The sequence below is a fragment of the Anneissia japonica genome, unplaced genomic scaffold (assembly GCF_011630105.1).
Source record: "Anneissia japonica isolate Jap-2015-1 unplaced genomic scaffold, ASM1163010v1 scaffold4054_len1135799_cov195, whole genome shotgun sequence".
NCBI classification, from domain to species: domain Eukaryota; kingdom Metazoa; phylum Echinodermata; class Crinoidea; order Comatulida; family Comatulidae; genus Anneissia; species Anneissia japonica.
Genome location: NW_022694605.1, coordinates 727,235 through 743,740, shown reverse-complemented (window position 1 = coordinate 743,740; position 16,506 = coordinate 727,235). Strand labels below are relative to the sequence as shown.

General features: G+C 34.1%; 2 protein-coding genes across 7 annotated transcripts in view; one reads left to right on the top strand and one right to left on the bottom strand.

Moving 5' to 3' along the window:
* Positions 1-705: 705 nt before the first annotated feature.
* The window catches only part of LOC117101103 (KICSTOR complex protein SZT2-like), a 70,220-nt gene continuing 54,419 nt past the window's right edge, over positions 706-16,506 (top strand). For all 6 annotated transcript variants that reach the window (XM_033240981.1, XM_033240982.1, XM_033240984.1 and 3 more), the window contains exons 1-12: positions 706-1,064; positions 1,317-1,475; positions 3,460-3,525; positions 7,043-7,093; positions 8,250-8,405; positions 9,306-9,423; positions 9,586-9,803; positions 10,932-11,204; positions 11,702-11,780; positions 12,419-12,882; positions 12,993-13,158; positions 16,066-16,312. In XM_033240981.1, the coding sequence (XP_033096872.1) occupies positions 769-1,064; positions 1,317-1,475; positions 3,460-3,525; positions 7,043-7,093; positions 8,250-8,405; positions 9,306-9,423; positions 9,586-9,803; positions 10,932-11,204; positions 11,702-11,780; positions 12,419-12,882; positions 12,993-13,158; positions 16,066-16,312 (2,293 nt within the window). In that variant the 5' untranslated portion in view covers positions 706-768. The remainder of the gene's footprint in view (positions 1,065-1,316; positions 1,476-3,459; positions 3,526-7,042; positions 7,094-8,249; positions 8,406-9,305; positions 9,424-9,585; positions 9,804-10,931; positions 11,205-11,701; positions 11,781-12,418; positions 12,883-12,992; positions 13,159-16,065; positions 16,313-16,506) is intronic.
* On the bottom strand, positions 1,255-5,449 carry LOC117101106. The gene is made up of 5 exons (XM_033240987.1): positions 5,350-5,449; positions 4,732-4,848; positions 4,065-4,193; positions 3,653-3,750; positions 1,255-1,387 (listed from the first exon to the last, which is right to left on the bottom strand). The coding sequence occupies exons 1-5, from the start codon at positions 5,431-5,433 to the stop codon at positions 1,354-1,356; spliced, it is 462 nt and encodes a 153-aa protein (XP_033096878.1). The 5' UTR covers positions 5,434-5,449; the 3' UTR covers positions 1,255-1,353.

The window sequence follows — 16,506 nt, the reverse complement described above, 5'->3', positions numbered from 1 at the left end:
TGCAGTGGCTTGTATGCAAAATGCTTTGTTGTAGATTAGGAGTATTCTATTCCTGCCTTATTGCTTAATTATCATTTTCACTTTGAAAATTAACTTGTATTTTTTGGTAACATCTGATTTGATTTATATAATTTTTGTGAAATTATTAATATTAATTACTATAACATCACTATTACTATTGATATTTGTGAAGGTTTGCAATGCGAAGTAATAATATATATTTATGCTTGCGGTACACCATGTAGATAGTTCTGAAAAGGACTGCTGTTGGTTGAGAATGTTTCGACGTTTCGATTTAGTTGCTTCAATCGTCTTCAGGAGAAACTATTTATATTATTATTAATATTGTTAATATTACACCTATTACCGGTACGGTATATTTTATTATTTTCATTATCATTTGTTATTATCATTACTGTATCATTAACACCTTATCATTGTCATTGGTCAACATCACCATAGGCCTATCATCGTCATACTCATCATCGTCCTCGTGGTGGTCGTGGTCGTAGTCGGAAATAAAACACAGAGAATATGAATTTATTTATGTTTTGTTTATCGGACTAGGAGCAGAAAATTAGCAGTATATTAATCAGTGTCCCTAGGTCCTGTCTCTTATACACATCTAGATGTGTATAAGAGACAGGTATAATTATATTTATTCTGTTTCCTATGAAAAAAACCAGGAGAAGATAAATAAAAGTTTTAATGTCCTATTCATTCTTTAACTAAGATTGTTCCCTGAATCATGTCCTCATAAACACTGTTATGATAGCGATTGTGAGACAGAAAACCCTGATACACACTTTGATAAATTTAAATCACTTACTCTTAGATGAGAAGCAGATTGAAGTGAGACTTGCATTGCCATGGAGGCACAATGATAGGATAGAATACACAGCTAAAGCAACCTGGCCTCTGGATTCCACACGCCCTTTGACCCAGGTTGAGATAATGATTGAAGGTAGCTATGAATTTTTGCATGACTTGACATGTCAAATGAGACCCAGAAAACCAAACTACCGAATGCTTGTTATCAAGAAGTTTTGGGAGGCTCTTCGCAGGTTGGTAAATTTTTTACTCATAAAAATGGAGTATAGTGTGAATATGTCATATTTATACAGTACTGTGAATAAAATCTATAGGATGCATGTCGTGGCGAAATGGTTAAGTTGTCGCAGAGGCCAGTTTTGAGTAAATGAGCTAAAAATATGGGAGCTAAAAAATTTGCCACTGCCACTCATACTATTTTGGATAAAGATATGTACTGTGTGAATGATAACAATTGAATGAGACCCGCTGCACTTCTTTTCTAGTGTGAATGAGACTGATCAACTACTAGAACACCTGCAATCATTTGCTAGCAATGCCATCTTCTATACTGTCCCTGAAAGAACAAAGGAAGGTATGCCATTGTTGTATATGCCACCTGGTTCAGAAACGCCTGTCTTGTCACAGGATCTTGGCCATTCAAAGTAAGTAGTCAACCAGAAATCAATTTAAAACTTTTAGATTATTGTTGATGGAAATTACATGTATTGATATAGTACATTCAAACTTGAAACTATAGGCCTAGTAGCATTTCAGATTACATAAGTAAGTGTAATCCTTCAACATTTGATTTCATGGTCAATATTTCAGTTTTATTGTAAACATTTTTTGGTCTGATGCTTTTATTTAAAGATTTATTTTTTTAATTCATATTATTGAACTAAATTTTTGTGCTAGCATTTGTTACAGAGTTTAATTTCTAAATTGGCATTCTCTTGCAACCTCTTTGTTTCTAAAAGTAGCTATTTTGATATAGTTTCAGCTTTATAAATCTCCATTTATGTAGTTGTGTCTGAGATTGTGTTTCTTGATCTGAATAAATTTAGGGAAGAGGTTTTGTTTAGCTCTTTTATTCAGTTTATTTTTTGTGTAGTTTAAGACTGAAGTTTTATTATGTCCATCCTCTAAGTGGCGGTATATAAATGCGGATTTGGAAATAGAAATAAATATTACATAATATTTTTTCGCATATGTTGTGTGTGTTATAATGTGTGATATTTATGTATTTTTTATTCTTAAGATATTCTTAATAGCACTTGGCAATGGATAGGAACTCTCACATGTTAAAACACCTTAAGAATTCACGCAAATCCATGCAAACTTGTAGCAAGGACTGTTTCCGTATTCTTGACTCCGCCCCATCAATTCATCATCTCAAAATAAAGGAGGCATTACATATTCAATGGGAGCAGCCCTCACTCAACAATCAACTTTACCATGATAATTTAACTTTGTCATTCTGATTTTACTTCATTCCGTTTACCGTTAATTATACATTGTTTTTAATCATGATCTTGGTTTTTACAACTTGATACGGTTGAATTACGTATAGATTGACGTATTACAAACTTCACTTCATTTAAATAAGATTGCCTATATGGAATCTCTGTACACTGATGATGACAGTAGGATCTGTCGAAACATGTATGTAGCGTAAGGCCTAGCAATGGCTAGGCCTTATTAAATTTTTCAGGCATTGCCTGAAATGATCGTTCTCAAAAGTATCGTCATATTTTTGAATTTCATTAGTGGTTCGATCATTTGGTAACATTATTCTTAAGGTAATGTATTAGACATTGATAGAATTGATAGAGTAAAGTTTCTTACATTATGTTTATTAATTTTTTGATAATAATAATAATACAGAAAACATTAAGTTCTTACTGTAGTTTAGTTTTATCACCTTTATCAACATTCTTATAATTACAGCTGAGCATGCACTCTTTCACTTGCTTACACTCTAGCATGATTTGTTCCAATAAAAATAGAATAATTATTCATCATTAGTGTTATCTTCTTTAGTGTCTAAATGGTCTAATACTTGAAATATCCTGACAGAGACGAGGCTAGCAATTCGGAAGTAAACACATTCAGCCTACTAAACAGCTACTAATAAAAGCGACAGTAAAAGTCCTTATTTTTCTGCCAACCAAAAATATGGATTGATATTTATTAAGTTGTTGCTTACCCTCTAGTATGTTAACATTGGGATTCTTCCGATATAGAAATCAGTTATTTATGACCACTGTTTGTTGTGTCTAAATGGTCTAACTGCAAGACAACTGACAGAGACACGGCTAACAAATGTGGAAGTTAACAAATGCATCTACAGTAGCAAAACGGCTACCACTAAAACTCTAGCAAAATAGTTACTGCTCTGTTGAAAAGGGACAGTAAAAGTCATTATTTTTTCAACAGTTAATCTAAAATGGATGATATTCAGTTATATCTGAAAAAATTTGATAAATACTTTGTTAATCTTTTTGAGACCGGTAGGTTTCAAATCTCAGGCGTTTATTGAGTGCATTGGTATTGCCTTTTGTCCGTAGGCTTTAAAAAGCGTAATTAAAATATTGATTATCATTTTATAGTGTCATGATCTTTATCACATTATTTTCTAACCATCAGAGATTCAAGATCCAGGCAGTTTGCTGACTTCTGGAAGCGAATTTCCTTGATGGATCCCAAGAAGTGGTATGCATCCTATCAATTTATCTTTGGTTATCGAACTATTTTATTTTATATATTTTTATTAATATAGGAGAATACATATACACACCAGTTGTTGTCTTATACTGTTTAGGACCATTCTATGACTTACTTGCAGTTGTAGCCTAGTTTGTGACACATTCCACAAAGATCCTGCCTATGAGAATTAGCTGAATTTCTTGGATGTTTTCTCCTAACATTTCCATCTTTCTAGTTAATGAAATAAATGCATTGTATTTTTAAATGTTATAATTGTCTACTCATCTTGTATTACGTGTACAGTTCGCCCTCGAGACCACCTTTGAGACCTGAAAATTTGGGGTGGTGTCAGAGTTGGTCTCCAATTAGAGGGCTAGCTTTGTGTTAAAAGGCTGAAGATTGTTATTTGTGTCTTTGGAAAAGTGGTCTCGAATTAGAGGGGTCTCGAATTGGAGGGTGAACTGTAGTTGGATTATTTTGTAAATAATAGAAGCCTACTTAAACTTTAAAGAAACTAAGTTCATACAAACATTTGATATTCTCACCTTCTTAAATGGGTAACATAGAGATTGGCATCGTTTGCATTGCTGCCATACACCTTTGTAGCTGAAGGCACTACACCAACCCTTCTTACATTTGCCGCAGTGATAAATTCCAAAAAAAGGTGTCTTTTTCTAATATTGAATAGAGCAGGGAGCAATGTTAATTAGTTGTCTAATTAACATCTCCCTGATTAAAGATATAGTAAGAAGTCTTATCAATCAGGAAAAGATTAGCAAGAGTAACTTTAAATGTCTTGCATATTTCTTTGTGTTTGAAAAATCAACAAAGCAATCTTTTCACCTTCCAGCCAGCATTCCATGCCTCAAACCATAGCCAAAATTTCTCATACAACACCTCGGGCTTCTGGCTGTTTATAGCTCAAGTCAACCTAGCCCAGCCAACCTAGGCCTAGGATTTTCACCACATGGCCAAGTTTGGCATCATTACATTTTCTATTATTCATATATTTATATTATATAAAATAGAAATTTAGTATATGAAGTATGAATACCATATTTTTATATCTTTTAATTTTTTGATTAGTATTGGCCCTCCCAAATTAAGTTTTGACCCAAATTTGGCTGCACCCTAGTTTGTAGAAACTTCGTTCTAAATACTGTTGTTTTAACACTTGTTTTTGTAACACTTTTATGTTATTCAAAATCTTACCTTTTTGTCAAAATTCACTATCAATTCAAGGAAATTTAAAGGTTGTGATGATGATGAACACAGTCGGATGGCTGTCAAAAATGTTTGTGGCATCTGGATAAACATCTTCATCACACCCTAAATGAATAATTTTGTAATTTTGTCATTTATCTATTTTTTCAGATTTATTTGTATTCTCAAATTTATTTATCAAATTGATATTGTGTGTGTTGATAATTCTTTACAGATTATTAATATATAAACAATATACTATACTTATACAATGTGTTTAAAATTTGAATTTGTAGTTGTTTTTACAATAATACACCTTGCTTTTAAGTTACATAAAATGGTAATAAAATATACAAATAAAAAAAATTATTATAAGAACCATGCATATCACAATATCTCTGTAATTAACTATACATGTAGTAATCCAATCAATATGCTTTTAGGTTTCACAATGTCTGTTTTTCTCTGTTTTCCAATATTATGTTCTTGTTTTCTATGTAATGTCTCATAAACTACTTTAAATGTGTTTAAAAGGAACGTTACCTTATTTATTATCTATCATTCTACTGCACCAGATTGAAGTATTGTACTATATTTAAAAAAAAAAAAATCAATTAATATATTTACCAAATATTTTGGCATCCTTGTGTGCTTGTATTTGTTAATTCCAAAAAGAATATATTTTCTGTATTGAAAAGAAGCAAGATGCATTGAATTTCTTTTTTTAGTTCACTTTGTCTTTATAAGCAGTTTCCTGTCATAATATTTCAATGACTAACATGTGGAAATTCCAAGAAACAATCATGACTTCTAACCTTGCACTGTCTTTAACATTGGAATGTCTTTAATATCCACATGTTTTTTTGTACAATCTTTTATATTGGGGAAGGGAAAGAAGCGAATTGCCTGAATTACAACCAAGATTACTTTGTATAATGCTTTAATATATAAAGGCATAATATATGCTCTCAGTCCGTATTAATTTTGTAGACAGAATACTGATACTATGGCACACAATGATAATGAATTTATGATGCAAGGCCATATTAATTTAATTGTTTGTCTCAAAGCTCCCATGCGCAATAGTAAATTTATGCACGTTTTTTTTCAAAGCCTACAACCTGATATTCAACCTTTTTTAGCTGGTGACCAGTTCCAATCTGTTTTAATTATTATTTTGAATTAATTAACCTTGGTTTTTTCAACATTAATATGATAGGCCTTCGTTTGTTAAAAGGAGGAATGCAGTAGCATGGGGAAGGGTGGGGGATATAAAGCAACTCTACCACTGGAAATTTTCTGATCTCAAACAAATCCAATCATGTACTATTGTAAGTAGTTAAGAACAATATGTCAGTGACAGAAATATGCCAACTAGGAGTCCAACACCCCGAAAAGGGCCCATAGTGATAAAATTTAAAAAACAGATACCTAGAATCCCAGTCTAAATGCCACTTTGAGACAGGAAAAATATTTTTTCAAAGCGGTGTTTTCAACAGAGTTTGTCCCCGAGCATGCTCCTTGGATCTGCCTTTGGCGCCGCCAATGGTTAGGCATTTTGTCAATTCCCCCACTTAATCCTTTTCCCTCAGTCTCTCCCCTCCCCATGTTAATAATAATAATAAGTGGGATACTCTACACCACTAGATAGATATAGTGAGCTACACTAAAATAACGCCAGATTCGTCAGTGGCATATCCAGGGGATTTTTTCTAACCCCTACGCACAAAAGCGCCATGCGTAAATAAACCTGCACGTACAATTACTTCAGCACCACTCTTCCGCACCCCTCCCTTCCTAAATTTTTCAAAGAAGAAATTATATTCAAATATAAGTATTCGGTGATATGCAGTCCAGTTTTCTTATTTTAAAGGTTTCTTTTGGAATATTAACTTTACCTGGAATTAACATGCAAAAAGTTGGCTTTTCCAATTTTTTGAATATGTTAGTTCATGCTTCTAAAAAATGAACAGTAAAATCAATTAATTGCCGATATTTTATTCTTACAATAAATTTTATACTTTATTTGTATATATTTTTTTACCACTTTATATAACTTAGAAGCAGGTTATATTATTGTAAAAACAACTACAAATTCAAATTTTAAACACATTGTATAAGTATACTGTATTGTTTATACTTTAATAATTTGGAAAGAATCATCAACACTCTCAATATCAATTTGACAAATTTGAGAATATAAGTCAATCTGGAAAAATAGATAAATCACTAAATTACAAAATGAAAGAGAAAAGACAAACAATTACTGTAATTAATATGGCTTAAGTATTATAATGTAGAATGATATATCTACTTGCAGGCAAAGATGGTTTCACACACATCGTATTGGCATGGTTCTGACCCACGACATGTAAGTACAGTGGTTAACAAATTGATAGTTGATTATTAAATTGACCTTTGCATGTCATTTAAAATTTAACTTATCAATCAGAAGAGGGAAAGGACTACACGCTTCTTCCATAAATATGTGTGGTCCCACCAAATGCGCATTTCATTAAGCAACATTTACACTAGACACGAAAATGACATAACAACAACATATCATCGCTTCGTTTATATTCTTCAACACTGAATGCATTTTTATCTTGTCCTCGTGTCTTTATTGTGTCATTTTTTGGGACCTGGCAGTGCTTATTGGAATGGTCCGTTGTGCTCAGCACAATTAATTTACAATAGACACAGTTGGTGACTGCGATCACGTAAACTATAGTGGGTATAACTTGTAAATAGACAGCCCCAGTGACGCTTGGTAAGAGCAAAATGCATGGTTTCTTGTGAGTGTTTCTGCTGTAAGGCACATACCGTAGATGATGTTAAACAATGTTGGTTTGATGCCAGTTTCATTGGAAATTGAAGATATGGCCATAATGGTTTGCTGGCCCAAATATTGAGATTTTACAGGAAATGTTAGGCCTAGGCCCTTGCATATCTACTGCCTGTTTCGGTATGCACGAGAGTCTACGATTGACAAATTGCAAATTTCTAGGCTAGCTCAATGTTTCTCAATTCCAAGAAACATAGAAACATTTTTTATTAGCAGTGGGTTGATAACGGCTGAAAATGAATGAAGTGAAAATTATTTATAAAAAGAAAATTTAAATAAGAATAATAAAGTAAACAAAAAGTTTGCACACTTGGTTTTATAAGCACATGTAACAGAAATGGGCAACAGGGCAAAAGCCTTCAGTTTGAAGTTAGCCCTATAACTTGAAGAAGACGACAAAGCCTTAGAGATATAATTGTAATTGCAATTGCTGTGTCTTCAGTTAAATATGTCAGACAAGTGCTACTGAAGATTCAGAATGCTGTATTGCTCTTAAAATTAATTGGAACGCATTTAACAGACTCTGGCGGTAAGCTGTACCTTGGACCTTCGCCAAGAATGCATCCGAGAGTTTTTTTCTGTGACACGTGGAACTGGCTGAAGAATAGTTCCATTTTTGGATCTTCTCATTCTATATATAAATTCATAAATTTATGCTATTATTTTGTACTCATTTTTTCAGACCATTGCCAAAACATCTGCACTATGGTAACCACAATGGAAAATTTAACAATGTTCAGAGTAGGCTAGCTCAGAGTACTGTCAACCAACTGCTTCGAACCTGGAGTACATTTGTGCTGCTGGAAAATCATAGCTATATTAAGCTCATGTACAAAGAGTGAGTATGGGCCTGTTTTTGCTGGGCAAAAAACGGTTTTAAACGTTTATTAAAAAACACATGTTTTTTTCCCAGCAGTAATGGGCCAAAAAACAAAAACACGGTTAGGAATGCGTTCCAAAAAAGCATGTTTTAACGCGCACTCATTATAGGATTGGCGTTCAGAAAACACATGTTTTGTGGTACACTTTTCAGCTGCAACACAATACCGTGTTAGTCATGACCCGTCGGTGACCTAAATTGACCTCTTCGTTGGTTTGATTGTTCGTCCACAGGAAATTCTGGGCGAATAAAAAAATTAAACCAACAGGATGATATGCTTTAGATTTAACATTATTTTTTCTACTTTCGTGGTGTGTTGTTTACTTCTTTTCGCGTGTGCTGTAGCTTACAGGAAGTAAGGTCAACTTCAACTTCTATCAATGTTTGCGTTACCATGTTTTTATTAGTTGCACTTTTCACTAGAAACCTGTTTCAAAGGAATTTAACCGTTTTTAAAGACATGTTTTTGGCGTTATTCAGCAGAAACATGCCCTATTTTTCCAACAAGGTTGGGATGAATAAGTCCTTTTGATCACGCAGTAACACATTTTGACAGTAATTATGTGTTGTAGTTCCACATTTACAGTGAAATTAAAAGGCATTTATTTGAGTATATACGTATCCATTTCAGACACACAAAAAAATAAACGCCTTTCCTAATAATAAATGGCTCCCTCGAATAAATGTGCCCAAAAAATTGTTTTTTAACAATAAATGCCCCCAATAAATATGGTATGCATGTCTAAATAAATGTATGTATGTAAATGTATATAAATGTACGTATGTAAATGGCATATCTTTCTGTTTCAATTAATATATGGTGTGTTGATCTTTGATATCAAATTATTGTTCTCCCAGTGATGATGAGAAGAGCCCACCATATTCGTTCTACATCATCCGTGTCCTCTCCAAGCCCCCTTGTATGGTGCTACGACTAGCTTTTCTTGGTGGAACATCTGGCCATGTTAGAAATCAGGTGAATTTGGTTTGATTATTATAACAATGCTTATATGTGTGGGATGGTGTTGGTGTGGTGATGATGTTGATGATGATAGTAGTGTACATACAGTAGTCAAAAAATTATTCTAAACCAGATATTAATATATGCTATGTATATATTATTGTTTTCTCTTAAAAGATTATGAAAAATCTTAAGAGCAAACTAGTGAAGTTGGAGTCACCTCAAAGAGCATCACACTCTCAGAGTATTTCATCAGCTCTGATGTCTAGTGTGAGTTCCAACTCTGCTAGAAGCAGGAGAGTGTCTGGCAGTGCAGCAGCTAAGGAGCAACAGAAGCAGTTTGGAAATCCATGTGTAGTTCTAATATCCAAACCAACAGAAATCATACTCATAAGGTAATAGTGACTATTATCCAATGGTTGCATTTTTCCTCAAGAATGAGCTGAAGATCAGAGAAACAAGGAAAAATCAACTTTTATTACTGATGCTAAAGAAATAGACAAAATTTATAATAAGTGTAAAAGGCACATCCAAGAGGCAAACTAAAAAGTATATTGACATTTGTGGACAAAATTTGTTAGGGATTGTAAACAATAATGCTTTTTTTAAAAAGAAATTTAGGGTATGTTTAAGTAGCCCTTGGTTGACATCACTGAAAGCATGCATTCCATCACAAATTTTTTCTAATTCAGTCAAACCAATACTGATATAACGGTGGCTTGGATATTGCATACAATCAGTGTATTATAATTTGTGAAATAGTATGTCCAATGAAATGCAAATTACTGTTATTATATAAGGTCTTCCTGCAAGTATCCCCTCATGTATTACCAATAATATTACATATATTTTTTTTTTTAAATAAATTTTAACATGTTTAATACTTTGCTTTATCACCATTCTTGTTAAATGAATACAGGATAAAGTCATATGCTAGCATAAAATGTATATATTGAAATTTATGATAATGATAATTTTTTAAGAGATCAAGTCAATCAAATTACCAGTTTTTGTATATGAAAATGGTTTATATCTATAGCTTATCATACATGCATTTCTAATATCGTATTGCAGTTTGTCTCCAAGGGGTTAGAAGCAGTGGCCTATCTAGGTGTATTAACATAGGGGCTTATGGGGTATGAGAGTGCTGGTATTCTAGCTTTAAAGTCTGATTTGTTTAAAAATCTTAATTGATGTTTTTTGTATTGCTTTTTAATATTTTTCTTGAAGTATATTTTAAAAATTGCCGATTTGAACACATTTATCAAGTAGTTGTTATAGTTCTCGTTTTAATAATGAATTTTATTCTTCTGAAGAATGTAGACCGTTTTTGCCAACTAGTGCTATAACTGCTGTTACGTATTAATGCACTTTCCATTCAAAATATAATTTGTTCCTCATGTGCACATCATTTTTTCTTTGTCTACAGTATGCACATAAAATATGTACATACACATGCGATTTTATTTATGTTTATTACCTATAATACAACCTGTTACCTATAATTATTATCTGAATTATAGATACGAGTGGATACCGCATGATTTCTTTAATATGGAAGCCTCAATGTCTGTCACGTCCAGTAGTCTTCCGGTGATATCTTCCAGTCGTCCGTACCATCACCAACATCATCATCACCACCACCACCACCACCAACAGCAACAGCCTCCAAAGAGCTTGAACCGCCTAGCATGTTACTTCCACCATCGACGCTGGGTATGGGCTGTGCAGAGGGATGAAGACACTCCGCAGGTCTCCGAGCAGGCTATGTCTACCGTGCTGTCAATTTTAAGGGAGTATGTTTTCATCCTATGAAGCCTTGGAAATAGAGCTTGTACAGCATAGGTGGGCAAAGTGCGGCCCGACAGATTTTTTTGATGGCTCACGAAATTGAATTAAAAACCCTATGTCCGCCAAACATTTTTGACTAGAATACACCTTGTTTTTTACGGCCCCGACACCCGTTCATCTGTACAAATTAATATTAAAACTGAGAATAAAGTGGCATAAAAGCAGTGCATGAAGGTTTTTGGAAGCACACTGCATGTAAACATCAAAGTTTGGGTACGGCCTTTGGTGATCAATCAAAAATTCACTTTGACCTTCCAACTGACGTTTATGCCCACCCTTGCTGTACAGTATCATATTTATGGCGGCATATTATTTGCATCATGCTGTCTGATGAAAATTTAAAATTAAAATGCCACTACAACTTATGTAAGCTTTGGTGCAACCACTAATTGTTACAATGAATTTATCATCATGAATCTAATGTTAATTATATTTTTTTCAGTATCCGACTGAAGGAGGGCTTTCATTTTGCATATTCTAATTCTGGTATCATCAGCTTGATCATTGAATTTCAAATGAAGGTTAGATCAATTGTTGTTACAGTATCATGATCTGTCAATGCAAATATTAGTCTGCTGTTATGCATCAGTATTATTTTAATAATAGTAATAATGATAATAATAAATAAGATTTGTATTGTGCTCATATCCATTTCAAAGAAATGTTCAAGGCACTTGAAATAAAATTAAACAGCTGTAAAAGAAAAATTTGGAAAACCAAGCCAGTATAAAATATCCTACAAACTAACCAGAAGCAGAAGAACCAGCATTACCACTCCGTTTACCTACGCAATAAAGCTCCAGTGAAGGCTCGCCGGTTCATGACTCACAGGAGCTTAAAGTAACAGCCTAATTTACCAAAAAACCCCGAAGAACCAAAACTAGAAAACTTCAGATTTCAGCGCCATCGAATGGGTGTTGTTGAAGGCTGATGTACTTTTAATGGAGCAAAGGGAAATTAGTAGCCTGTTTTAAGAGCAGCTACAGAAAATGATTAAACCACATGAATTAAAAGAACGCTGTTCGAAAATGAGTGACTTCTCACAGGAGTGAAGTTTGCATGAGTGTTTTTTAACCACTAAGAGGTCACTGAAATAATTAGGACCAAAACCATTAATTTAATATTTAACTGATAAAATCTATAATTATTATCCTGACAGGAGTCTTCTGCTGCTGTTCTATGTGATGATGAGCTTGATATTGTCAAGTCAAAAACTGTCACATTGACAGAAAAGCTAGTCCAACATGAGAAACTTGACAATAATACTCTGAAACAGAGTAAACAATCTGACCATGGCAAATCTCATGGACCCTCAAGTCAGGAATGTGCACATCTAATTGAAGAGAAAACACCTGAGCTCTTAGACGACACATTGCATGAAGACACTAAATTGAAAACCAAAGGTACATTGGGCTCTAGGAGAAACTCTGACTCAACACACAAAGACTCTGTTTTAGCTCCACTCTCATCTAAGTGTTCTAACTCTGAGAAGGATCCAGGGGACAGCAGAAATGACCATGAGAATGATGATGAGTTGGAAGCTGAAAAGCTAGACAACTTTCCATGTCTTCTGCAGTATGTCATTTTCCCTGTTCATCATGCTTCAAGAGACAGGTCATTTTTGTAAGTATATTCTTCACATACATACATAGCATATTCTACACATTTCCAGAGGAATAAATCTAATAATTAGCTCATAAAAATGATGCCTTGATTTTGTTGGATAATTTCAGTCCTGGTGTTGATGAGAATGCAGAGCTTGATATACAGCCTGCTGAGGAAGACAGTATACTTCACCTGGTCACAGAATGCTGGATAGAGCCTCAGAGTGGAATTGTCCAAGCCACTGAGCATCATAAGTATCTTCAGGGTCTAGCCTATGATCAAGTACCAAATGCTGTAAGTTCTCAATGTATATTCTTTTAAGAGTGTACATGGCATGGGCAAGGCCAAATACTAACTCTGGTCCACTCTAAACCTAATTCAGTGCTGAAAGTGGACCCCAGATGTCAATTATTTAAGACAGATTTTATTGTATTGGTGAACCAGGTACATGTAGATGTATATAAACTGATTGTATAGTGTGTAGAATTGTGCTCTTGCTTAGGTTAATATACTGTACAACAATAATTTAATCACACAAAAAATATAGTTGGTTTCAATCGAACTGAAATTTAAATTCGTCATCAACTGAAAAAACTAATTTTTTGGCAAACAATTAAGACACTGAGGAACAAGGAATGAGGAAGGTTCAATAATAAATAAATAAAATGTATGTCCAGGTACACTTCTTTGAGCTATACCAAAGGAAATAGGAATGATTGACTAATGGTGCCTTAGACCTTTTGAGAACATGTCAAGAGGAAAGACTTGATGCATTTCCATACATATTGAGATGTTCAAATGTAATACGATGTCAAGTGCGATTCTCTGGACAGAGTGTGGCGCTTGACCATTTTTGCTTTACACAAGTTCATCGTTGTCTGTGTTCACACAAAGTTGTCCTGAAATTTTTAATATGTATTTCAATAACAAAACCTTCATCCCCACCACTCTTGTCAAGAAATTTCTTGCTGAGTTACTTTTGATTTGTAACATTATAAATGCTTCCCTTAAACATGGGACATTTTGCGACTCTCTGAAAACTGCAGCAGTTAGACCTCCTCAAGAATCAATCAGTTGACGTCAATTGCCTGTCCAACTTTAGACCAATATCCAATTTCCCTTTCATCTCCTAAGTTATTGAAAAAGTTGTTGCTTTACAACTTGAAGTCGAATGGCCGAGCGGTTAGCAGGGGCGCTGCAAGCTATAGCCATAATATCGGCGCTGGTTCGAACGGCACACTCGCCTATGGTTCTGGTGGTAGAACAAGCCTTCGCGGATAAGGACTATAAACCGTAGGCCCAGTGTATACAGTGGCTCGTGTGCACTATAAAGAACCCAATACATCCTTCGAGACGAGTAGGGGGATACCCCGGTGTACTGGAACAGAGAGCCCCTGTGGTGGATGACGAGAGTTGCGTGTACCGGGTTACCGGGTAGCACAGACATGAAGGGACCCTTAGGGGCGAAGAAAGTCATTGATCGAGTTCCTAGTCCACATATCAAGCACCCTGAGTATCTTACATTAGATGGATATGTGCGCTATATAAAACTACACTATTATTATTATTATTATTATTGAAGATTACTCAACAAGTAACTTATTACTCGAGCCATTTCAATCTGGTTATTGGAAATAGCACTGAAACAGCCCTACTAAAAATTAATGATGATATCCTTTGTCTCTGGATTCCGGTAATGCTGTACTTCTTGCTGGAATTACCTGCTGCCTTCGAGACTGTTGACCATTCTATCTTACTGCAATGTCCAAACATTTTGTTTGTCCTCACGTCTTGATTATTGTAATGCACCTCTCAATGGTTTGCCACATAAACATCTTCATCACCTTCAGCTTGTCCAGTACACAGATGCAAGAATTGTTACATTCACCAAGAAGCAAGAACGTATAAGCCCTGTTCTTAAAAACTCACTGGCTTAAAATCAGATATTGCTTTATAACATATAAGGAACTCATTAGTCTTGCCCCCAAATACATATCTCTCCTCCAACATAAATCTACTCTTAGATTCTTAGATTATCTAACAAGCACCTTTTTGAGCAAGGCAGGTGGAGACATAAAAACCTTGGTAAACATACATTCTCATGTACCACTCCTACATTATGCAATTCTCTTCCTCTTGAGATCAAAACCTCATCTTCTGTCAGTATGTTAAAAAGAGTTAAAAACTTATCTCTTCTCCATCACAGATTCTAAGTTTTATTGACATACATGTAAATTGACGTTCATGAGTACTATTGAATGAAGTTTAGGAAAGCATCCCAATATATGGCTCTAACCTGATAGCAAAACTGAGAAAAAAAAATGTTCAAATGTTGACATTACATGAGAATCATTATCATTGTCTTGTTCTTTCAGTATTTTTTTTCTAGAAATGTTCGTTATGTCCTTTTATTACCTCCGCCAAGGAGGTTATTTTTTCGCCCCTTTTTGTTTGTCTGTTTGTCTGACTGTGAACAGCCTACAGGCCACAGTTTTTATCAGAATCTCCTCAAACTAGTTCATAATGATCCATGACCAAAGATCTCGTGGTGAGTAATTTTTTAAAGTTATGGTCAAAGGTCAAGGTCACAATTGACAAAAAAATTCTTTTTATATATAAGAGTCTACAGCCAGCTATCTTTATCAGAAACTGGAGGATATTAAATTTTGAAGGGTCAGGGTCACAGGTCAAGGTCACAATCAACGAAAAACTATTTTTTTTAATATCACAGCCTACAGCCACAGTTTTTATTACAAATTCATCAAACTTGGTCTCAATGTTCCATGACCAACAATCTAAAGATGATTAAATTTTGAAGGGCCAATATCACAATCGAAACTACTTTATTTATATAACAGCCTAAAGTACACAGATTTCATCAGAAACTTCCACACTTGCGACCCTTAGGTTTGAATCCCATAATGCCTATTTGTTGGTTTTTGTTTTTTTTTATTACGAAGTTGCGTTGGTTTAATAAGACATTACGCTTTATACTACTTACTGCCTTCGCAGTGTTTCATGTTGGTATTATGGTACTGGTGAATGAGGTTTTTACCCTGCTGATATCTATCTAATTTAACACATTTTAAATATCCATATCTATAACCATTTTTAGACATAAAATCCTATTATTTTATATTAAGTCTGTATGAGCTGAAGTTTGTTAATATTGAATTATTTCTTTATGAATATTATTTGTAGATTTTCCCGAGGGATTCAGACATAATTTCAACGTTCTTATCATATGAATCGCTAAAAGCTAAGTGTTCAACAATAAGTGAAGATGACACCTTTAATCAGCCTACCTCTGTTAAATCTGGCCATCACACAAAGAATAGTTCAAACTTAGATGATGGACCTATACACTTTGTACCATTTGATGTAGATTTAATGAAACTCGTATCTAAGAGTCAACAGGCAGAAATGCATTTTCCAACTTTTATTGAAGGTATAGTATCACCAGTGTAATACTAAATTTATTTAGTAGTTTTAACATAGTATATTGTGTATATATACATATAATATGTGGCAAAGACAAGCCAAACCAGTCACTCGTCGCAAAAATCGATTTTGAGTTATTAATACAGTGTTAGAGAGTAAAATAATAGCTATAAAATGGTAAAAAAATCTTTCAAATCGGAC

Coding starts and splice junctions, on each gene's coding strand:
- LOC117101106 (XM_033240987.1), bottom strand. CDS start 5,433: ATGCATCTTGCTTCTTTTCAATACAGAAAATATATTCTTTTTGGAATT. Junction 4,194..4,731: donor TAGTGAATTTTGACAAAAAG/GTAAGATTTTGA, acceptor ATTCAATATTAG/AAAAAGACACCTTTTTTTGG. Junction 3,751..4,064: donor TATGTTACCCATTTAAGAAG/GTGAGAATATCA, acceptor TTCATTAACTAG/AAAGATGGAAATGTTAGGAG.